The sequence below is a fragment of the Hypanus sabinus genome, chromosome 3 (assembly GCF_030144855.1).
Source record: "Hypanus sabinus isolate sHypSab1 chromosome 3, sHypSab1.hap1, whole genome shotgun sequence".
Classification (NCBI taxonomy): domain Eukaryota; kingdom Metazoa; phylum Chordata; class Chondrichthyes; order Myliobatiformes; family Dasyatidae; genus Hypanus; species Hypanus sabinus.
Genome location: NC_082708.1, coordinates 110676071 through 110700347, shown reverse-complemented (window position 1 = coordinate 110700347; position 24277 = coordinate 110676071). Strand labels below are relative to the sequence as shown.

The following is a 24277-nucleotide window of genomic DNA, read 5'->3' as shown; positions in this document are numbered from 1 at the left end:
GTCTGATTCTCACTGCTCCAGCACTGTTTTCTCTTCCTTGCGTTCTATTTACACTTTGTCCAGGTAGGTGAGCAGGTTAGCAGAGATATACAAATTTCTACTACTCTCTCTCTTTCTCTGGCAGCATAGGCCAATTTGCATCATTTAGTCTCTCTTAATCTCCATCCTATCATACACTTTCCTTTAATCTTTCCACCTTCCCAGCTTATTAAAGCTTTTTGGTTTTATAAATGTTCTAGTTCTGAAAATAGGTCATGTGTCTAAAGATTAAATCTATTTTTCTCTCTAAAAATATTGTCTGACCAGCTGAATCTTCCAGCATTTCAACTGAGCAATCATGGCTTGTTTTATGTTTGTTATAGAAATTGTAAATTAAAATACAAAAGGTTATGGTATGGTTCATGAATATCGAAATAAAATGCAGATGCTCCAAGTCTGAAAATGTTAAAAACAGTCAGCACATTAAGCAGTACCTGTGGAAAGAGAAACAGTTAATGTTTAATTTTCTAGTATGTATTAAGTGGTACCTTTTAGAAATTAATGGTTCCTGTTTGGTTTCTTCAGGAGAAAGTCTGTGAGTTTGTGTAGAGTTAAAAATCATATTGTCCTTTTGTTTTCTCCATCTCCAAACAAATATTCCTAAAATTTATTTCACAAATTCAATGTTAAATCAAATAGTCAAACCTTTGTGTTTCAGTGTCCAAGGCTCCAATCCTCGAAAGATCCAATAAAATATCCCAGTATAAATCATTCCGCCATAAACACCCAAAGGTCCATGGCAAGAGGGTCGGATATTCCTCACAGAATGAAGTTCCTTCCAAACCCAGGAGTTTTTTAAATCCACTTCGTATTCAGGTACATGAAGGCCTAAGTTAATGTAAAATGATATTTTAGTTTTGTAGAAGAACTTAAAAAAAAAGACAAAGTGATCAAAACCTACAAAAATCTATTTTTATTAAAAAATTGGTGTCAAAATGTAAAAATCAATAATATGTCTTCTTCTCCAAGGCTTTCTTAAAATCATGAAATATGAATCAAAGGTTACTAATGCCATACCTTGAGTTACAGGTTTGTGATCATCTTCACATAATTTCTTAAATATCGTATCTGCAGCAATTATGCCACTCTTCATAGCAGTATGTGTTCCTTTAATTTTTGGGACATTCATCAATCCTGGACTGCAGCCAATTAGCACTCCTCCAGGGAAGGAGAGTCTAGGTACAGACTACAAGACAATATTGCTTCAACTTTTAAAAATAATACATTAACATGGTTTATGTGATAGTATTCCACTCTTCCAGTAATTCTTTCTACAACCAACATTTTGTGATCTCAGAGCTTCATAAAAGCAATATCAAACTATAGCAGTGTTTAATACAATCTAAATACTTATTTTTAAACATTCTGATTTGGCTTTCTCCGTTATTTCCATGGTCTGCAAGTGATAGAGTGAGAAGAGGAAAACAGTGGAAAGAGCTTACAATGAACTTAGTTATGATTTTATTTTCTTACTTCTTTGTTGGTATAATTTAATTTAATTGCAGAATAAAGGATTAACTAATGCCATCACTGTATCTACCATCAGGAACAACTAGCTGGTAGGATTAACAAAGGTTAATTACTTCAGAGAAAGTATTTGATTGGATTAATATAATACACAATACAAACATTAAATAGGTATTTTACCCTACCTGCATACCACCCTCATTTAAGGCACGAGCTCCGTAGGCGATCCTTTTACCACCCTCTAGGGTTGGTGATATTGATGGATGATGTTTCCACCTTTGGAATTCTTTAAATGGATTCAGGTATGGATTTTGATAATCTAAACCTACCTAAGAGTAAAACAAACAACATAAACGCTCATTACATAATCTTGGGAACTGAAAATTTCAAATAAAAAACCTCCAGAAAAAATGTCAACAGTTCTACAAATGACAATAAAATAATTATCAATACCAACATGATAGTTTAATCTTGAGGCGATTCCTACGAACAAACTAAGTAAGTTCAAGTCACTTTTATTGTCATTTCAACCATAACTGCTGGTAGTAAAAATGAGATAACGTTTTTCAGGACCATGTTGTTACCTGACACAGTAGAAAAACTAGACTGAACTACATAAAAAACAACACTGAGAAAAAAAACACTAGACTACAGACCTACCCAGGACTGCATAAAGTGCACAAAACAGTGCTGGCATTACAATAAATAATAAACAGGACAATAGGGCAGTAAGGTGTCAGTCTAGGCTCTGGGTATTCAGGAGTCTGATAGTTTGGGGGAAGAAACTGTTGCACAGTCTGGTCGTGACATCCTGAATGCTTCAGTGCCTTTTCCCAGATGGCAAGAGGGAGAAAAGTTTGTATGAGGGGTGTGTGGGGTCCTTCATAATGCTGTTTGCTTTGCGGATGCAGTGTGTAGTGTAAATATCCGTAATGGTGGGAAGAGAGACCCTGATGATCTTCTCAGCTAACCTCACTATCAGCTGCAGGCTCTTGCGATCCGAGATGGTGCAATTTCCAAACCAGGCAGTGATGTAGTTGCTCAGGTTGCTCTCAATACAACCCCTGTAGATTGTGATGAGGATGGGGGGGGGGGGGGGGGTGGGAGATGGACTTTCCTCAGCCTTCGCAGAAAGTAGAGATGCTGCTGGGCTTCCTTTGCTATAGAGCTGGTGTTGAGGGACCAGGTGAGATTCTTCACCAGGTGAACACCAAGAAATTTGGTGCTCTTAACGATCTCTGTCAAGGAGCTGTCGATGTTCAGTGGGGAGTGGTCGCTCTGTGCCCTCCTGAAGTCAACAACCATCTCTTTTGTTATGTTCACATTCAGAGACTGGTTGTTAGCTCTGCACCAGTCCGTTAGCTGCTGCACCTCCTCTCTGTAAGCTGACTTGTTGTTCTTGCTGATGAGACCCACCACGGTCATGTCATCGGCGAACTTGATGATGTGGTTCAAGCTGTGTGTTGCAGCACAGTCGTGGGTCAGCAGAGTGAACAGCAGTGGACTGAGCACACAGCCCTGGGGCGCCCACTGTTCTCAGTGTGATGGTGTTGGAGATGCTGCTCCCGATCCGGACTGACTGAGGTCTTCCAGTCAGGAAGTCTAGGATCCAGTTACAGAGGGAGGTGTTCAGGCCCAGTAGGCTCAGCTTTCCAATCAGTTTCTAAGGGATGATTGTGTTGAATGCTTAACTGAAGTCTAGGAACAGCATTCGAACGTATGTGTCTTTTTCTCCAGCTGGGTTAGGGCCAGGTGGAGGGTGGTGGCAATGGCGTCGTCTGTTGAGCGGTTGGGACGGTATGCAAACTGCAGGGGGTCCAGTGAGGTGCAGTTAGTGACGCACTAAGATGCAGAGAGAGTGTAAAAGGTAAAAATTGAATTGAATGAGATATGCAGATTCAAAAGGTACAGAATCAGAACAGTGAATGATTGAATGCAACATTTCTGAAAAGAATATTGAGATGTAAAAAAATCAAACTGCTAGAGAACTCAGCAGATCAGGCAAGATCTCGGAGAGGAAGGAATAGTCTATACTTTGTGTTGTGACTGCATCAGGCTTGAGGGTATGGAGGAATGACAACCAGTACAAGGAGGTAAGAGGGAGGGATGAGACAGTGGTTCATAGGCAATACATGGAACCAGGTGATTTGGGGGAAGGGGTGGAAATAAGAGACAGGCTGGTGTTTGATAGATGAAGCAGGTAAGTTAGAAACAAATGATGGGCAGATGCAGCAAGATGGAGGCAAAGGGAAGAGAGGGAATGTGGAGACAGGCTAGAAGGTGACATGGAGCCAGACAGGAGATTGGATAGGGAGGACAGGTGGGGGGGGGGGGGGGGGGGAGTGGTGTATAGGTGATTGGCAGGAAATGAGAAAGATGACCAACAAGTGAGAGACCAGTCGGAGTGGAAAAGGAACAAGGGGGTAGCGGGTTACCTGAAGTATATTCAGGAGCTATTCTCACTTATTGGAGACAATGCTGGGGGATGGGGTGGGGTTGAAAGAAACTAGCCGATGGCAAAGAAAGTGAGCTGGGCATCATATTTGCTCTAGAATAATGGGGTTTGATACATCTCTGTAGACCAGCCTGAGTATGTTGATGGATAGTTAAATGAACTGCATTCTCTGGCACTAACTTCAAAAAGATTGGAGGGATGGGGGAAGGCTGTCCCAGCTAATATTCATCTCTTACTAAATAGATGGACATCATTGACATTGTTTGTGAGATCCTGACTAGGCAGAGATCAGCTGTATCAGTTCCTTGCATTACATTAGAGGAAGCTCATACAAAAGTGATTAGAGGCTGGAAAGTGCTTTGGAATGGTAACTTTTTCAGTAAACTTTGACAGTGGATGATACAAGAAAGGATTGGCAAAGCCTAGCTAAAAGCATGGATGATGCTATGCTGCTTCAGTGACCAAGGTTCGATCCTTATCTCTACTGGTGTCTCCATGAAATTTTCACATTCTACCGACATCCATGGATGTTTCCCCCGGTGTTTTAGTTTACTCCCACATTCTGGGTATGGTGGCTGTTAATCAGCTATTATATAGGAAGCCGGTGGAAGAATTGGACGGGGACATTTTTGGGCACGCAAAGGAATAGTTCACAGCAATATAAGTGGGGTGGTGGGGGTTTGAAGGAATTGCTCCAAAGGCTGATAGGGGCTGAATAGCCTCTTTCATATTTCCCATGGCAGAGAAGAAATTTTGAGAGTATGTTTTGAAAGAAAGGTGATCTGGCTTAAAAATAAAACACAAATGTTTACAACACAAAGTATTGAAAACTGTGACTATAAAAGAAGGTGTTCAAGGAGGTGGTCAATGATCTTTGGTTGTGGAATACGGAGCAACAAGTGTTCTGGAAGGGATGAGAAACAAAGGTGAAAATTCCATACTTAAGGCATTATAGGTCCATAAACTCATGAATAATGGATAGACAGTACAAATGAGGATAAAGGGGAGCATTGTTTTGGATTGGCTCATACTTATGGAGTTGGACTAGAACAGCATGGTATTATTCGGTATATAAAAAGAGTAAAACTTTAAATGATGACTTCAGCAGCAAATAAACAAAAGGCAGGAGCTGAGACAGGCAATATTACAGACAGAGGTTTTGGTAATAGGTAATGGAAGCTCAAGCAAGGAAGTTCAAGAGCTCTGTAAATGACGAAGCAACACACACAAAATGCTGGAGGACAGCAGGCCAGGCAGCATCTATGGAAAAAGAGTTAACAGTCAACATTTTGAGCCAGGACCCTTCATCAGGACTGGAAACAAAGGGGAAAATCATCATACTTGGTTAACCTAAGCTTATACTGCACTGTGAGAAACTTAACTAGGAAAAAAAAAGGAAATGTATTTAAAATAAATTAAGACTATTTCCATTCTAACTTTTATTTAGCCTGCTCAGCAAATACATTAACAAAGGTGCAACAGTAATTAATGCACTTACCACAAAGCCCAAAGCGACCAATGGTTCTCCTTCATTTAAATGATAGAGGAATGACCCACCATATGTATGCCTGTCCAGGGGCCATCCTACACTGTGTTCCACTCTGCCAGGTCTCCATTTTTTTTCATCAATAACCCAGAGCTGCCAATGAAATACAAGCAAGAAATACAATGTAAAATTTAGTATTATCATAACTGCTTCTGCTGGATTGTAAGGTTTTATGCTCAAAACAAATGCAAATCAGACTGAAGAGGAAGAGTAATGTAAATTTAAAATTGAAATTAACAGACAGATGCTAACATTTAGAGTTAATATTGCTCAATTATTTAAAATTTTATTCAAAAGTCTGCAGATATGATCAAAATAAATAAATATTTGTGATCAAAACAGAAAATTTTAAAGAATATGTGGATAGGTAAATATGGTGGACAAACATAAGCACAGGGAAAATAAATACTTTTAAATGAAATTCAGGTGTGATATATGTTGTGTGCAGAAATATTGGCTGTAAAAAAGATAAACACAAGTTACTAAAGTAAAAGACACTTGGATTAATTGTCATAGCCTTAAAATACAAAAGCAAGGTGATGTTTAAATGTAGTTAACTTTAGTTAAAGTACAATAGGGTCTACCACATCCAGTTCTGAAAGCCTCATTAAAGGAAGCATATGATGGAAGTAAAAATGATTTTGGTGTAGATCTACAAGGAGTGGCAATTTATACAAGAGATACTCAGATAATATGGGCAATTTTTCAATAAAATATGGTGGTGATCCATCTTCTTCAATTGCTGTATTCTTCCGGTGAAAGTATTCCCCCAATTTCACTGAATAGGGACTTCCGGGATTCAAAACCAGTGGTGATGAAGAAACAACAATAATTTTTTAAGCAACTGAAAGGAGCTGGAGGAACTCAGCAGGTTAAGCTGCATCTATGGAGTCTTGAGGAGGGGTCTCGACCCAAAAATCCATTTCTCTCCATAGATACTGTCAAAACTAAACAACAGATCTAGGAGGTCCAAAGATCAAGATGGAACTCTTAAGGACATGGCCCACATTCCATTTCTGCAATTTAATACTGGGCTTTGGTTGTCAGCCAGTATTAAAGCAAAATTGGTGGTTTCTCTATTTTTAAATCACTGAAGACTAGAGTATTTAAAAGATTAAAATTGTCTGTTCCTGTAAGGCACAGTGATACTGATGGTAGTGCATCTACTGTATTTCACAGTTCCAGGGATCCTAGTTCCTAGATGCTGTCTCTGTAGAGTTTGGATGTTCTTTCTAAGGGCAGGTGAGTTTTCATCAGGTGCTCTGTCATCTTCTCTGACAACACCAAAAGCATGCTAGTTGGTAAGTTAGTTGGCAAAAGCTGGTCATAGGAAAATCAGGGGTTGTTAACTTGACAGAGAATAGGTTACAGAGAATATATGGGAGAATGATATTGATGAGATTTCCCAGACAGCTCAAAGGGGAAAAGAGGCACCTTTCTATGTCACAGGGAAATAGGGAAATATGAGAACCATAGCAGATTTCCAAGCAAAGGGTGAAACTGAGGCAGCTCTTTCCATTCCTTTGAGATAAGGGAATAGTGTTATAGGACAACACATGGAGTGTGAGAAACCCAGCAATGGCAGAACTGTCAGCTGAAAGTTTGTGATAAGAACTTGAAATACTATTCTAAGTCAGAATTAACACTTACCATACATGTGTTAAAGAAAAATCATATTAGATTATTCTTCAAAGTAGTGTTAAGTCAATGGGGGCAATGCAGTTGATGTAGTAATGTAGATGTTTAGAAAGCTTTTGACAAAATATTACACAATAAACACTCACAATAATGAAGTTCATGGAATTTGAAAGCAATAACTGCATGAACATAAAACTGATTAAAAGACAGAACCATCTTTCATTAAACTGGTTGGAAGTGAAATGTTGACTAGGAAGTTGAGAGGTGTGGTTAGGTGTAGATAGTAGGACTACCATATCATTTTCATGACTATTAATATCATGAACATTATATATGGAACATTATTTCAAAGTCACCGCAAGTGAGAAGAAATTTGGAAATAAGCAATTAGAAAAAATAGGTACAGACTTCAGGACTATGTAGACAGATAGCATAAGAGAACTCCAAGAATTGAAAAGTCTTTTGTTTTGATGAGACAGAAAGACGGGATGGAGAGATTTTGGAAATGCACTTATGAAAGACTTTGAAGATTTGATGCTGTTAATTATATTTTATGTATTTCAGATTTTTATTGAATGCAACTCAGATAACCTCCAAGGCCGGCGTTTTGAAATGTTTGATCTCATGCTCAATTATGTCCACACATGCAAACCTTTCCATCTTTATAATCTACTGTGGCCCTACATGATACTTAAATCTTTGTGTCCTCAACTCCGATAAAAATTGGGATGTGCAAAGTACCGTAGATTCTGGACTACAGAGCGCACCTGATTAAAAGCCACACGCTCTAATTTTAGAAAGAAAATCAATTTTGTACTTGTACAAGCCGCACCGGATTTTAAGCCGCAGGTGTCCCACGTTGTAATATGAGATAGTTACACAGAAAGATATTACACGTGAGGATTTTTTAACTTTTAATTAAATCCGTATGGTAACAAACAAATATATATTGCAAATGCTTTTTTTCGAACAGTGCCTGTAACACAGCTACTTTTAAATATACATACGTATCGGTAACACACAAATTACGTTGCGTATACTTTTTTACTGAACAGTGCACGAACAGCATTCCAATATCTCCTAACGACTGGTAAAAAAAATATATATACTGCAGCCTACCAGGAAAAGTTATTGATCACCTTCTTCATCTTCCTCCTGCGCACTAAAACCATCAAAGTCCTTCAGTGTCCGAATTGAATAAAACCTCAGGATCTCGTCACTCACTTCAGTCTCTTCGTTGTCGCTCTCACTTGAGCGCACGCAGTCCTCTTCATCACGCAGCAGTCCAGCCTTTTGAAACCCGCTGGTGATGGTGGAAGTTGTGACACCGCTCCACGCATTTAGGATCCACTGGCAGACTTGAGTTAAAGATGCTCTTCGCATGCGTCCTGTTTTGGTAAAGGATTTCTCACCACTCGTCATCCAAGCCTCCCACTCAACGCGCAGCGCCACTTTAAATGCCCAGTTCACGCTGATGTCCAGTGGCTGCAAATACTTCGTGGTACCCCCAGGAATCACAGCTGGAATTGAGTTTGTACTCTTGATGGCAACTTTCACTGAACTTCCATTGTCAGCCACTTAAAAAATCACCATCGGTGGAAGCTTTAGTCCGGATGCTGTGCAGCTCAGAACACAAGTAAAATGCGTTCTCTCATGGCCACTTGTTTTCAGTGTGATGGACGAGTCACCTTTTTTTATTAACAGTCCGAGTGAGAGGCAGGTCAAACGTCAAAGGTACTTCATCCATATTTATGATATCATCTGGCCCGATGGAATTCTCTGCTATCTTTGTTTGAGTGAATGTGCGGAAGTTAGCAAGCTTTTCCTCGTGGTCGGGAGGGAGCTGCTGACACAGAGTCGTGCGTACCCTGACGGACAGGCCTTTTCGTCTCATAAATCTAAAACACAACGATGGCCCACCTCTAAAATCTTCGATTTTCATTTTGGTGGCGATTGCTTTAGCCTTGTCTGATCTGCACGGTGGAAACACCGCGGCCGCCTGCTCTCTGTGTGTTAACCCAGTCTTCAAGAAAGTTTTCAAGTTCGGGCCATCTGCTATGATTACCTCGGAAAGCTTTTGTCGTCTTTTTGCATTGACTCAGTTCTTCACGCTGGCGTCTCCACCGTTTCAACATCGATTTATTTATCCCAAGATTATGTGCAGCAGCTTGATTTCCTTCTTCAACCGCCAGATTGATTGCCTTTAACTTAAAAGCTGCATCATATGCTTTTCTTCGAGTGTTTTCCATGTTGATGAGGGTGAGTATAAATGACTGATTTACAATAATTTAATTGTGAAAGTGCGCTAAATTTATCGTACAATTTCATTGGACCTCTGTGAACTACTCATCAATTTTATTGGTCTACTGTTACGAGGCAAAATGTTTTTGGCGGCATGAAAAAAAAACATGCATTAGCCGCACCGTAGTATAGGCCGCAGTGTTCAAAGCGTGGGAAAAAAGTAGCGGCTTATAGTCCGGAATTTACGGTATCATTCTGTCATTTTGTCAACTGTTTTCAGATCCCCGAGCCAGAACTCCTTCTCCACTTCTTTCTGCTTCTCTGACTGTCTTTCCATCTCCAAGCTTTTAAATATCTATGCTCAAAACATTTGGTATCAAGCTTCGCTCAACAATTCTCCCATTAAGCATTTTGAACATCAAGCAGCATACTTTCTTGCTGTAGTCAGTTATATGCCTCCAATTTCATTTATTGTTAATTCCACCCTCATCAAATTTCTGTTATCTACAGCAAGCCCCTATGTTTAGAAAGTTCATCAAATCCTCATGATAGTCTTTGTTAAAACCCTGTTGTGAACAACCAAATTAGCCAATAATGGGAGAGAATTCAAAGCACATTTACCTCTTTCAAACCTATTCCATATGTCTGTGGTTCACAGTTCTCTCTTAGTTTGAAATGTCTGTACAATTGCTTAGCAAGGTGTCCATGGCAACCCTCACCAAATATTGTCACTTTAGCATGAAGTTCCATTCCTCTTTCAAATGTGTCCTTTAAAAAAGCATTCAGAAAAGTATTTCAATTAATATAGGGAATCTGTTTTCCATTTTATCGAATTAAACAAAGTTTACTTTGCAATACAATCTGTATCACCAATGTTATTCAATCTTACACAATCTTATCTTCTGAATCTCATCCAAATAATCTCCACTTTACTTGAAAATGTTTATCTTATTTAATACAAATTTTCCCAGTTGTAGCCAGCACCATTTTGCCAGAAGAGCCCATAGCACTTTGAAAACTTACTCCGTTCCTGTGAGAGAACTAGTGCACACTTAAAAAAATACTGTAAATACCTAAAAAAATAAAGTATAGTTCACCTTCACACTGAAAGTGAATACCTTATAATATCCTCAGATTTCAACTTTCTGGTGGTGGATATTTTAAATGATGTATTTCACATATTTAGAATATAAAATGCTGCAGTATAAATTTATAGTCATTAAAAAATACAGCACAGAAACAGGCTGTTCGGCCCATCTCCTGTGCTGAACCATTTAAATTTACTGCCAACTCCCAGCAACTGGCAGCTGGACATACCCCTCCCATCCATGTACCTATCCAGACTTCTCTTAAATGTTGAAATCGAGCTTGCTTGCACCACTTGCAGCTCGTTCCATGTTCTCAAACATGAGTAAGTTTCCCCTCATGTTCCCCTTAAACTTTTCACCTTTCACCCTCAACCCATGACCTCTAGTTGTAGTTCCATCCGACCTCAGTGGAAAAAGTCTGCTTGTATTTACCCTATCTATACCCCTCATAATTTTGTGTACCTCTATCAAATTTCTCCTCAATCTTCTACATTCCAAGGAATAAAGTCCTAACCTATTCAATCTTTCCTTATAACTCAGGTCCTTCAGTCCCAGTAACATCCTTGTAAATGTTCACTATGCTCTTTCAACCTCATTTACATCTTTCCTGTAGCTACGTGACCAAAACTGCACATAAAACTCCAAATTAGGCCTCACCAATGTCTTATACAACTTCAACATAACACCCCATCTCCTGGACTTAATATTTTGAACTCTGAAGGCCAATGGGCCAAAAGCTTGAGAGAATTTGTACTGAACAGCAAGATAGCAAGATAGCATTTGATGAGATAGGGCCCAAAGAAATTCTTATTGAACTGAAATCAAGGAGGGATCCAGAGAAAGAACCTGTCTTGGCATAGCTAACAAAAAAGATGATAGTTGTTGAATGTTACATGATGTAGCTACAACTGGATATAGTGTAGTGCCCAAACATTTTGAATCACTTCAATGACTTCTACTCCATTGTTATATTAATAGAATGGCTGTGCACTGAATGTTCTAGTGTTCTGTTCCATTCCATCCCATTCACAAGTGCTGTAATAATGCTAACCAATGACCTGGCCAATGACTCCCTCCATCTAAGAAAGATGCATCAAAGAAGAATGTTTTTTTGCTCCAATGTCATCAACACTCTTCACAAATGATACCCGATGAGCTGATTGATTTTAGTTTTCCAGTTACACTTGCAGGACATGAGGTACTTTCATTTGTGTTCGAGCAGAAGCTTATTTGGATATCTCAACAAAGGACAATCTAGAAATTCTTACCTCTTACATCTTGAATTCTCCCAATATTCTAAAATCCTAACAGGTGTAAAAGTGATAAGACTACTTATTATTTGTGTAGATAGATGCAGCTACAATAACACTCAAAAAGCTGAACTACCAACATCAAAGGAATATGTTGCTGGCACCTCTGCTACAGGACTCCAGCATCCAGCTTCTCGATCAATAATGCACTCTTTCTGTTGAACAGTATGCTCTAATTAGCAGATGATTGCAGCAACTCACAGTGCTTACTTCAGCAGCCCCTCTGAAACCTGCAACCCTTACCAAAAGATGAGCAACAAAATAATGGGAACACAATCAGCTCCAAGTTATACCCAGCACTGGGTATAGATCCCAACTTAGATTACATTGAGTTAAATGTATTATTTTATGAAAATTCATTATTTAGGAATGGACTAAATAACACTATTATCACACCCATTATAAGTTGCTCACTGCTAACTTCTGAGTGCCAGTGTTGAACACTAGATGGTGATCTGACGGTATCAGCTACATCCCAATGACATTTAAAAAAATGAGTTGCAAGAGCACAAAAAAAAAGCTTTTGTATTTTTTTTCCTTGCGAAACATATTCAAACTAGAATATGTTCTACTTTTGAACAGTAACAAATTAATGAAGGACTTAATAACCATACCTTGGGTGAGCCATCTTTATGAATACCCACATCATTGGTAGAAATTCCCTTAATGCTTCCATCTTCATGAAATAATAGCTAAATTAAAAAAAAACAAACTTTACACTAATGCAATAATTTTCACCAGCATGTCGAAGGTAATAAGTGGATGGCAAAAAAATATTTAAGAAAGGCAGGAGTAGGGCATGTGGCCTTCATGCCTGGTCACCGTTCAGTAGCATCACTGTGACCTTATGCATCAAATCCACAATCTAACCTACAAATTTCCTAGATCCTTTGTTCATAAATCTACTGCTGTCAATTAAGCATTTACAAATCTATGAGTTAGAGAACTCCAAAGATTTGCAATCCTGAGCAAAAAAAATCTTAGTCTCAGACTTAAATGATCAATGTCCTTAATTGAAATTTTCTCTCTCCTTGTTGCAGACATTCCTGTGAGAGACAGCAGACTCCCAGTACCTCCTTAAATTTCAGCAGGACTACTTCATTACAGGTTGAATTTCTTCAGCAAGCAATATGTAGGTTTGCATAGATTAGGAGATTATTTGCAACTAAATTCAATACAAGGATATTCTGTCGCAATAAAAGATGGTAACCTTTTTCCTATCCATCACCATCCCAGTAAATGACACTCTTTCAACATAACATATACTAATTAGAAAAGCTAGTCAACTCTACACAAACAGAAAACTGAACCATCCCCGATCAGTACTGGTACTTGCAATATAATGTCATGGGAACAGCAGTGAATCATTCAACCCCTAGAATCTATTCTGCCACTCAATATGATCATGGCAGACACAAAATTCCTCATGCACTTTCCTACTCTTCCCCCCAAATCCTGACTGATTTTAAATCTATTTCAGCCTTAAATCAACATTGTGCTCAGGAGTTACGACTCACAGCTTTAAGAGAAGAAATTCTTCTTCAGTTCCATCTTAAATACTTAACTCCTTGTTTTGAGAATATGCCCCTTGGTCCTTGACTCTCCCATTAAAGGAAACATTCATTCAGCATTTATCTTGTCTAGCATCTCCACACCAGCACATCCCAATCTCCCAAGAAACTTCTGTTTAAAGTTTGTAAACTCCAATGAGTAGCATTCCAACTTGTTGCACATTTAATGTTTCAGTAATCCAGTATATATATGTATGTGTGTGTGTGTATGTAGATATATGGGGGATGGGTGAGAAGTGGTGTGTGCATGTGCGTGGAGAGAAGGCGGGCATGCTGGCAGAAGGGGGGTGTGCGGGGATGGGTGATCCAATTTAATGCTATTTTTCAAATAGAGGGACCAAAATTGTTTGTAGTACTCTAGATATGGTCACACTAGTGCTCATGCAGTTTGATTAAGACTTATCTACTTTAATACACAATCTCTCTTGAAAGAAGAGCAAAAAGTCCGTTAGCCTTCCCAAATACCCGCTTACTTATCTCCTAGCTTTCCTTACTCTGAGCACAAGGATTTCCAAATCTTTCTCCCTCAGCTTTCCGTAGTTTTCTTGGTTTACTATGTTGTTCTTCTGCTCTTCCTTCCAAAATGAACACATTTGCCAACTTTTTGTAACTTACTTAAATCTGTCAATAACCTATCAATATCTTTCTGTATTCTCTTTGCAATTCACCTTCTTCTTTATTATTGTGTTCTTCACAAATATGGTTTCTGAAGCTTTGTTTTCTTTCTCTGTCTTTAATATTTATTGTATACAGTTGTGATTCTAGCAATGATACACTGAATTTTGTGGTTTCCCACTGGTTACTAGTTGCCAAATGAAAAATGACCTTCTCATCCCTATTCATCACTTTATGCCTTTTAGTCAATTCTCTACCCATGCCTATAAATTAGCTCCAATAATACTGGCTCTCATCTTGTAACTTACTTTTTGAGGCACTTTGTTGGATGCCTTATGGATGTCTAAATAAAACTACTAGCTTTCTTCTATCCACTCTGGTTCACACTTTCAATTTATCAGACGTTTCCCCTTTGTGAAATTATCTTAGCTCTGCTTGATTAGATAATGATTTTCCAAATGTGCCATTATTACTTCCCGAGTAATCGGTTCCAGCACATTTCAAGTAATAGACTAATTGGCCTAATGATATATATTAATCCTGCAAATATTCTTCAATATAAAACATCAGTATATATCGAATGATATCCAACTACCTTGGATGCGATTTTACAAGAAAGAGGAAATTTCAAAATCAAATTAGAGAAATAAACATGGGATCTTTTGTCTATTTCCAGAAAAGTCTTGTTTGAACAACTTAAAAGGTCAATAAAGAAAATATAACAACAAATTGGTCCTAATGCAAAATTCCTTAGGGCAGATAAATCCAAATGTAGAAGATACCAAACAATACTGACTTGTATTATTAAATTAATATTAAAATACACTTAAAGTAAATGTATGTATTAAACCTTAAATTGCTATTCACCTCAGAAGCTGCATACCCTGGATACAATTCCACACCAAGTTCTTCTGCTTGCTCACCTAACCATCTCACCACATGACCCAAACGGACAATATAATTTCCATGATTTCTCATGGGAAGACCTGCACAGAAACAAGAATTGGGGAACAAAGCAGAACTTTAGCTAATAAAGTTACTTTCATACGCATCCGCTGAAAGTAATTAGCACCTTAGGTGTATAGCATCTGACCAAGGAATACTTGTTTCTGGAATGCGAAATAAAAATGATCCTTCTTCAGCTTTGCATTGACTTGCAAAAGGTTATATATGTTGACCATACCTGGTAACAATGGAACAGGAATTCTGTATTTCTCTGTTAATATACCAAATACATCTTCCTTCACTGGCGTGTTCAGTGGAGCCTGTTAGGTACATAAACAAAACATTAACAGGTTTCAAAAGAATTCTGAACATACATATATCCCTAATAAAAATAAAGATACATGTGTGGGAGGGAAAGTGGGTTTTGGGAGTTCTATGCTTTTCTGTCATTCATTCTTCGGAATTTTTCTTCTGTTTTGTGGATGTCTGCAAAGAGTAAGAATTTCAGGTTGTATATTGTATACATTCTCCAATATTAAATGGAACCACTGAATCATTGAAAATGGCTCTGATTTTCTTCAAAAATAGTCCTATGTGAGCTTTTGTTCTTCCTTTTGAGGGTGTCTTACATTAGGGTTCAGCCTGTAAGTTGCATCAGGCTTAGAGTATTATAATCAAATATATCTTATTGCTCATATTTTACTACATAGAGCTATTCCTAACTCATCTGCTATACATGTATCTTTGACATCTTCACACCAAATAGAACTGTATTGCCGCATAAACCACAAATTGTAATTTTTCAATAAGTCAATTAAAAGATCAAAGTAAACATAAACAATCCTTACCCCTCTGTCCCTCCAATCAGGAAATAACTCGTCCAGAGCTTTCGGATCTAGACATGCTCCTGAAAGGATATGTCCACCAATCTGTGCCGATTTCTCCACTAAACAAACTCGTATTTCCTTGCCATGTTTGCCAGCTAGCTGCTTGAGGTGGATTGCTGCAGATAGGCCAGCAGGACCTCCGCCAACTATCACTACATCAGCTTCGTCAGCGAATCGCTCCATGTTGACCCCTTGGAAAAAAGATGGAATACTATAACAGGAAATATAAATTGATTAGATTAATTACTTTTAAAGTTTAGAGATACTTGACATATGAAAGTTGGGAAACAAACACTGAAGACGTTTCTAAACTACAGACCACATTGATTTATATATTATATAGATGGGGCATAGTAACATAGAAATTGCCTTTTTTAAAGATAAAATCAATTAAGATAACAATCACAATATCCAAGTGTATCAATTTTTCACTACAATTACAGCAAATGAAACTAGCCAGATACAGAATACCTAAATTTACAATATAATAATCTGATAATGCTGAATCCAAACAACAATTCCAAAGAATTCTGTGAATTGTACAATTTGAAGAAAAATTCAAAACATGCCAAATTTATTATATGGTTCAAGATGCAGATCCAGTTTGTATTTATTATTCATCAGATTGTAAATGTCCATGCCATAATGGATTAATGGTATGAGTACATTAGTACAGACACCATTCTGCCAATCAGGTTTTTGTATAATACTATATACTGAAATAGTGTAGTTCTACTTTCATCTTTCTTTCTCTTGGAATCAGATTTCAGGAATATAGTTTACAGCACCTATCAAATGAGAAACTATATATTCAACAAGCTAAAATGTTAACTCTATCTTTCTCTATTACTGTTGCCTGATCAGCTGAGTATTTCCTGCATTTTGATTATATTTCAGAATTTCACATATACAGTATTTTCCTTTTATATACCAAGCAATGGTTTCTCTTCCTGCATCTGCTCTGTAATTCTGAGTGGTGTCTTCCAATGGTAATAGATGGTATCCTCCTATTTTCAATTACACGCTACCCTTAGCAACATTTGAAATAATGTTAGTTTCTATATTAATAATATTCAAACTTGTCCTCTATCAATTGTCTTGACTTTGCTATTACTGGACAAGGACAGATTTAGTGATAAACTTATTTTTTCAATATTTAACTAGATACATTTTGTACATGCTAAAGGTTTAATCATTACTATCAGCGGGATATTCCAACAGATTGTTCAGAGAATTACAAAAAGTGTTTACATAAAATACGTGTCAGTTGAATATGAATTTAATATTATAAAACAATGTCAATATATAGTATCTCTGTAGTAATATTGGGTTAGGTCAAGCAGTACAGCAGGATTGGTAAGAGAAGTCTTTACAACTTGTAGACAGTGAAGACCAGAAAGAGTGCTGTGAAGAGCCTGCAAGAAACACATAAACGAAGGATGATCCTTAGAATAATGAAATTATTAGAGAATGATGGCAAAATTAAAAGCCTTATTACTGGAGTAAAGTATTGGACTGGTTGTGTGAAGGCACCAAATCACAAGTATAGTAACAGCAATAAAGCTGACTCCTTCTGGACATATTGAGAACATGAGTGGCTTTATGCATGACCCAGGAGGATATACAATGCCAGAACTTGGTGAATTAATCTAAGTTATATGATCAACAAGTAATATAATACTGATGCAATGATATAGTAGTACTGGTATACTAGAAAAGTGTACTGGACTACTTATTGATCATTCTTTGGGTACAAGCATACATTTGAAAGATGCCTAAAGGCTTTAGACTGTCCCAGATCAAAGCAGAGGTGAGAAATAAACATTGTATTGTTACGAATATGCCACAACTCTGAGGGGCCGAAGGGTACAAAGTCACCCTCTTCTTTGTGAGAATCGCAAGATCGCTATTAATTCAGGTCTGGGACCCAGGAAATGAGAGAGAGAGAGAGACGTCCAGAATATACAGGGTTTGGAATGTGTCCTGGCCTCAGCAAGACGGAACCATTGATAACGGCTATTGTCTCTTGGAGACGGAATTGTGTATTGAGTACTGTACTATTCATTGACGCCCTCAGGGGATGACCAGAGTGAGCTGGTTGAGGGATTGCATGATCCCAACCTGATTTGACATCTGAGACCCCGTGAGTAAGGATAAAAGAGGGTCTGGGGAACAACCCCTTTAGACGCACCAGGAGAAATGCTGGAAATCCAGTGACAGCGTTTGATAGCCAAAGCTGGTGGGGCCTGTGTGCGTCCTCCCTTGCCAGGGTAGCGGGCTTATCACGGAAGAACGGCTTAGCTAAAGGAGAGGCCACAAGTGAACCGCCATGACAACAAGACTCTGAAGGATCGAAATCATAAAAGGAAAAGCCGGCAAGTTTCTAAAAATCTCTCCCTTGACTCCAACCAAAGGCTGCAGCCTGAATGAACTGAGTGACTTTTATATTTCCATCGGACAATACATTTATCCCCCTAGACAACAATAGAGCTATTTCTTATTGATTATTATTATACCCGCACTTTTAGATTTAGTATTGATGACGTATATTATCTGTATGTTTGCATTGATGTTATTTTTGTGTATTTTTACTAATAAATACTGTTAAAAATAGTACCATCAGACTTCAACGGACCTCTCTATCTTTGCTGGTAAGTGACCCAGTTACAGGGTTCATAACAGTATAACTATGTTCAGCCAGTTAAGTTATTGTTAAAGATAAAATAAAGATTAGCCTTGTCACGTTATAGATACAAACAACACATTCCACTGTTTTGATGGACAGCGATCAACACAGTCCGATGATTGTACTGGGAACATTCTGCAAATGTTGTTATGCTTCCTTGCCAACATAACTTGCCTACAACTTACAAAACCGAACCTGTACATCTTGGTATGTAGGAGGAAGCCAGAGCACCCAGAGGAAACCTATAGGGTCACGGTGAGAACGTACCCAGTCTCTTTACAGGCAGCGGTGGCATTGAACCATGATCTCTGATGCTGTAAAGCACCATACTAACCGCTACATTACCGTGGTCACACAGCACACTACCATATTGTTTTCCTGTACTGACAACTGTAAGAAAACATTTTCTGATTGTAGTTAGTTACCCTGAAACTCAAAGAGAAATGTAATATGGTGACATAATAAGAATCTGTAACTTGGGAAAATGCAAGGCTCTAGGTTGCTATTTATATCATTAACACAAGACCATGCAGATGCTGGAAATTCAGAGCAATACACACAAAATGTGCGGAAATCAAAGGCCAAAGGCCAGAGTGGGGAAATGGGGGGGGGGGGGGGGGCAGAAGAAAGAAGAAAAAAAATTACCTTTAGGAAAAATTGATGTTCATGCCATCAAGTTGGAGGCTATCTAGAGGGAATATGAGGTGTTTCTCCTCCAACCTCAGAGTGGTCTCATCATGGCAGAAGGGGAAGCCAGGGACTGACTTGCTGGAATGGGAATGGGGATAGGATTTGAAATGGTCGGCCACCAGGAAATTTCGCATTTTGCGGATGGAGCTGAGGTGCTCGACAAAATTGCTCCTCAGTCTACGTCAGGTCTCACTACTGTACAGGATGCCACATCAGGCGCACTGGATACAGTAGACGACCCCAAAAGATTCACATGTTAAGTGTTGTCTCACCTAGAAGGATTCGCTAGGGCCCTTTGTGGAGGTGCAGGAGGAGATGAATGGGCGGGTGCAGCACCTCTTAAGTTTGAATGGATAAGTGCCAGGTGGGAGATGTCAGGAGGGACAAATGGACAAGGGAATCACAGAGGCAGCAATCCCTGCAGAAGGCAAAGAGTGTGGGGTAAAAGATGCGTTTGGTGGTAAGGTCTTGTTGAAGATGATGGGAGTTGTGGAGACTGATGTGTTGAATGTGGAGGCTCATGGGTTGGTAGATGAGGACAAGAGGAACTCTGTCCCTGTTAAGGAAGATGGGGTGAGCGCAGGTGTATGGGAAATGGAGGAGATGTGGTTGAGGGCAGCATCAATGGTGGAGGAAGGGAAACCCTGTTCTTTGAAGAATGAAGACATCTCTGATGTCCTGAAAAGGAAAGCCTCATCCTGTGAACAGATGCAATGGAGACAAAGGAACTGAAAGAAGGAAATGGCATTTTTACAGGAGACAGGGTGGGAACAGGTGGCCCCCGTTTTTCCAACATTCGCTTTACGACAGCTTGCTGTTACGAAAGACCTACATTAGTACCTGTTTTCGCTAACCAAAGAGGATTTTCGCTTTTACGAAAGAAAGACGCCTGCTTTATACATGTGTTTGCCCCGAGAAAGACTACAATGACTGTGAAGCCTTGTGTGGGCAGTTGTTTGCGCATGCGTGTATGTGCATACACATGTGCATAGGCGTGTACGTGCACATGTGTGTACGTGCCGATTTTTTTTCTCCAAATCAATTTTGGCTCGCTGTCTTCCCAAGTTTGATAAGTGAAACTACACCGTACATATAATATTTCTATTTTATATAGGGTGTATATTTATCATATCATTCCTGCTTTTACTACACGTTAGTGTTATTTTAGGTTTTATGTGTTATTTGGTTTGATTTGGTAGGTTATTTTTTTGGGTCTGAGAACGCTCAAAAATATTTCCCCATATAAATTAATGGTATTTGCTTCTTCGCTTTAAGACATTTCAGTTTACAAACGTTTCATAAGAACGCTCTACCTTCTGATTGCAAGGGAAACCTGTAGTCAAGTTAGCCACGGGAATCAGTGAGTCTATAAAAGATATTGGTAGACAAGTTGTCTCCAGAGATGGAGACAGACAGATTGAGAAATGGATAAGAGGTGTCAGAAATAGGCAAAATGAATTTAAGGGCAAGGTGGAAGTTGGAGGCAAAATTTATGGAATTGATGAGCTCAGCATGGGTGAATGAAGCAGCATCAAGCAGTTGTCAATGTAGCAGAGAAAGAAATGGGGTGCATTACCAGGGAAGGCTTGGGACATGGACTTTTCCACATAGCCACTTCATCCACCCTCTCCCAACCACCACTGATCACCTTTTGGCTTTTTCTCCTCCACCTCCCTGCTTATTCATTTCCATTGATGCTGCCTGACATGCTCGGTTCCGCCCTCATTTAGTGTGTGTTGCTATTCCTTTCATCTGTTTAAACATCAGTAAAACATGCTGAATTTTGGATAACAGAGGAACACAAAGTAAATTTCAATTACTAAATGCTGACATGAAATCTGATCTGACCAAATTTCCAAACATAATATTCCAATTCTGTGAGTTACCTTTCCATCGTGGATCTTTATCCCGTGGATGGACTGTGTAGTGTGTTGTGATACGGGAAACTGAAGCGGAGGAAGAACATCTTCCAGCATACACCAAGATTGGTACACATCTCCTCCGCAGTACATTGAAAGGACACAGACTGTGCACTGTAGAAGGAAAACAAATTGAAATGCACTTAAAAACACACCTACTGAAGATATTTGTTGCTTCAGAATGCTAAACTTTGACACATAATTAGAAGCTGATTTATGCACTTCACACAAAGAATTTGGCCTTGAGTTCAGATCATACTGCATATATCTGCATACCAAACCAACCACAGCTCTGTGAATTGACTTGAAGTCCAATTGCAAGTGCGCACCATACAACCTAGACACTAGTTTAAAACTTCAGGTATGAAATTGCTCATGTCCACATTGAAAATTTATGTGAAATAAACTCTAAAGCCGAAATTTGACTGGATCAATTTTTTTAATCAAAATAATTTCAAGCCTTATGGCCACTTTTTATCCTCACAATCAGTGGGAATTATTATATTAGCACTCCATGAATTTGTGATTTTTTTATTTGAATTTGTTTGTAGTCCAAAGGTTTTGGGCAGTGTTAGGATTAAAAAATGTTTAATTCAGCTTCATGTTTTTATGGATTAAAGTGGCTACTGAGGCCAACATAGGAACATACGGTAGTTTATTTCACAGGTGGACCAGAAACTAATGGGGCAATTGGATCTATTTTTGTGGGATAACTCAGTCTGTCTGTGGGCTTCTGATGCACGATCTCAAATTTCTCAATACGTTTCTAAATACCTGTATTCTATGTTGGCATAGGAGTGTTTGGACAGGTCTTGGACCAGTGCTTCTCAGGAGTTGGTGGGGATGTTAGATTTCTTCAAGGAAATTTCATGCATACCTTTGGACCTCTTTGTCTGTCTACTCTACCTGATAATTTCTTTCCCAGACCTATCTTAGATTAGGACACACAAAAGATTCTGCAGATGTCTTGAGGAACACACAAAAACTGCTGGAGGAACTCAGCAGATCAAGCAGCATCTATGGGGGGGGGGCAGTGGGGAATGAACAGTCAACGTTTCAAGCTGAGACCCTTCAACAGGGCAGGATGTTCTCAAAATAAGGCACCTACTTTGGGAGTCTGTTGTGGGACATGTGAAATGCAGCATGTCCAAAGTAGCCAAATGAATATGACTAGGCTTAAAACACTTCAGTGAACCTAGAGAACTTAGCAAAAAGAACATTTGCACTGCTTTTCCAAGTGTCTTGAGATGCCTGTGACAGGTCATCTCAGAGCATGTGGGTAGAAATCTCTGCTGTCCAGTGGACCATGAGTTCTGTGACAGATTTGACGTCTTCATCTTCAAAAATTCCTTTGTCCATTGACCAACAGCACTTTAAAGATAATGGTGAGAACCTTCACTTGCTGAGAAGTGGCTCCCAGCATACTGAAAGTTATCACTTTTCTGTTCAGACCCTGAGCATTAGCCTTCATTGTCAGAGTACAATGTGGTACTGTAGTGGGAGGCTGATAGACCACTTTCTCGTTACAGATCTTGACTGAGGCCTATCAACTTTAAAACTTCAGTGAAAGAGTCAATAATGGCTTAGAGCATGTGCAAACACAAGGATTGTTTATGTACTATATCTAACTATTGGATATCTTTGATCCTCTTAGGCTGAGTAGCTTCCCATTGCTTTTGATGATTAACTGAAGAGATAACACGCAACATTGTATCAAAAAAGACAGCTGTGTTTGGGCAATGATGCAGTCTTCTTTGACACACATTTCCATTGAGCATAGTTCTACTGCAGATCACTGGTCAATATCATGGCTTGAGTGACATCATGGAGCGAGCATAAAATGTAGAAGAATTTCTGTCAGCAGTTGAATTTGAGAAGAGTGTGCCATGGTTCACTTAATGAACATAATCAAATTATTTGGTGTGATTGAAAAAAGCCATGTGCATTCAGTGTACACTTTACTCCTGCTTGTTAAAGCAAGTCGTCTCTCTTGCACCAATTAGGTACTTGAGAATTACGTGAGAGAATAGGACCAATCAAGTGCGACAGTGGAATAGTGTGTATGAAACCGGAGGAGATAGCAGAGGTGCTTAATGAGTACTTTGCTTCAGTATTCACTATGAAAAAGGATCTTGGCGATTGTAGGGATGACTTACAGTGGACTGAAAAGCTTGAGCATGTAGATATTAAGAAAGAAGATGTGCTGGAACTTTTGGAAAGCATCAAGTTGGATAAATCACTGGAACCCAACAAAATGTACCCCTGGCTACTGTGGGAAACAAGGGAGGAGATTGATGAACCTCTGGCGATTATCTTTGCATCATCAATGAGTGTCAAGTCGAACTTGAGTTTCTAGAAGGTATTGGACCTAGAGGCAAAAGAAAATAAAATTTAAAAGTAAGAGCAAGAATTTACTGATAGACCAGACGGAACCTACTGCCTGGGACATTTGGGCGGACCCCGCAGCGTCAGAGTGGCAGTCCGAGAACAGTGATGGAAACCGCGGTAAGATAGTGAACTTTAAATACGAGACTGTTTCATGGCAAAGAGCACTGTTGTCACTGTGTTTGGGTAAGTGCTAACTTCACCACGGGATCATCGCGGCACTTCTCGGAGAAACGGCGTGAGGCTTAAGAAGTGCTCGACAACATTCGAGAGAGTTTGTCCAGTTTGGAACCATAACGGTTGGAGGCCATAACTGTCTATTGGAGGTGCAGGTCCGAGTTCGTCTACGAAGTCCGAGAAGAGGCAGCCATTAGGCAACCTAATGGCTTATGACTAATGACTTAACCTTATGACTGACTTATGACTGATTAGTTATAACTTATGACTATTGACTAATAACTAACGGAACTATCAAACTGCCACACTTGCAAAAAATAAAAAGGAAAAAAAAGGAAAAGTCTTTTGGTCATTAAGTGGAATCCGGTTAAAAACCTTCGGGTAGGCAAATTCAACTCTTTCAAGTGGGGAAGCTGCACATGTTGAAAAAAAAACTCTGACTTGACAATGAGGACGAGAGAGGTTCCAAAGGATTGGAGGGTTGTGGATGTTGTTCCCTTATTCAAGAAAGAGAGTAGGGATAGCCCAGGAAATTATAGACCAGTAAGTCTTACTTCAGTGGTTGGTAAATTGGTGGAGAAGATCCTGAGAGGCAGGATTTATGAACATTTGGACGGC

At 39.0% G+C, this 24277-nt stretch overlaps 1 protein-coding gene across 1 annotated transcript in view; it reads right to left on the bottom strand.

The window, feature by feature from the left end:
- The window catches only part of etfdh (electron transfer flavoprotein dehydrogenase), a 57191-nt gene that overhangs the window by 22868 nt on the left and 10046 nt on the right, over positions 1-24277 (bottom strand). The window contains exons 2-11 of the mRNA XM_059964938.1: positions 21065-21211; positions 15764-15993; positions 15154-15235; positions 14838-14956; positions 12399-12476; positions 10008-10154; positions 5460-5600; positions 1692-1835; positions 1057-1225; positions 685-867 (exon numbers count right to left, since the gene is read on the bottom strand). Of these exons, the coding sequence (XP_059820921.1) occupies positions 685-867; positions 1057-1225; positions 1692-1835; positions 5460-5600; positions 10008-10154; positions 12399-12476; positions 14838-14956; positions 15154-15235; positions 15764-15993; positions 21065-21211 (1440 nt within the window). The remainder of the gene's footprint in view (positions 1-684; positions 868-1056; positions 1226-1691; positions 1836-5459; positions 5601-10007; positions 10155-12398; positions 12477-14837; positions 14957-15153; positions 15236-15763; positions 15994-21064; positions 21212-24277) is intronic.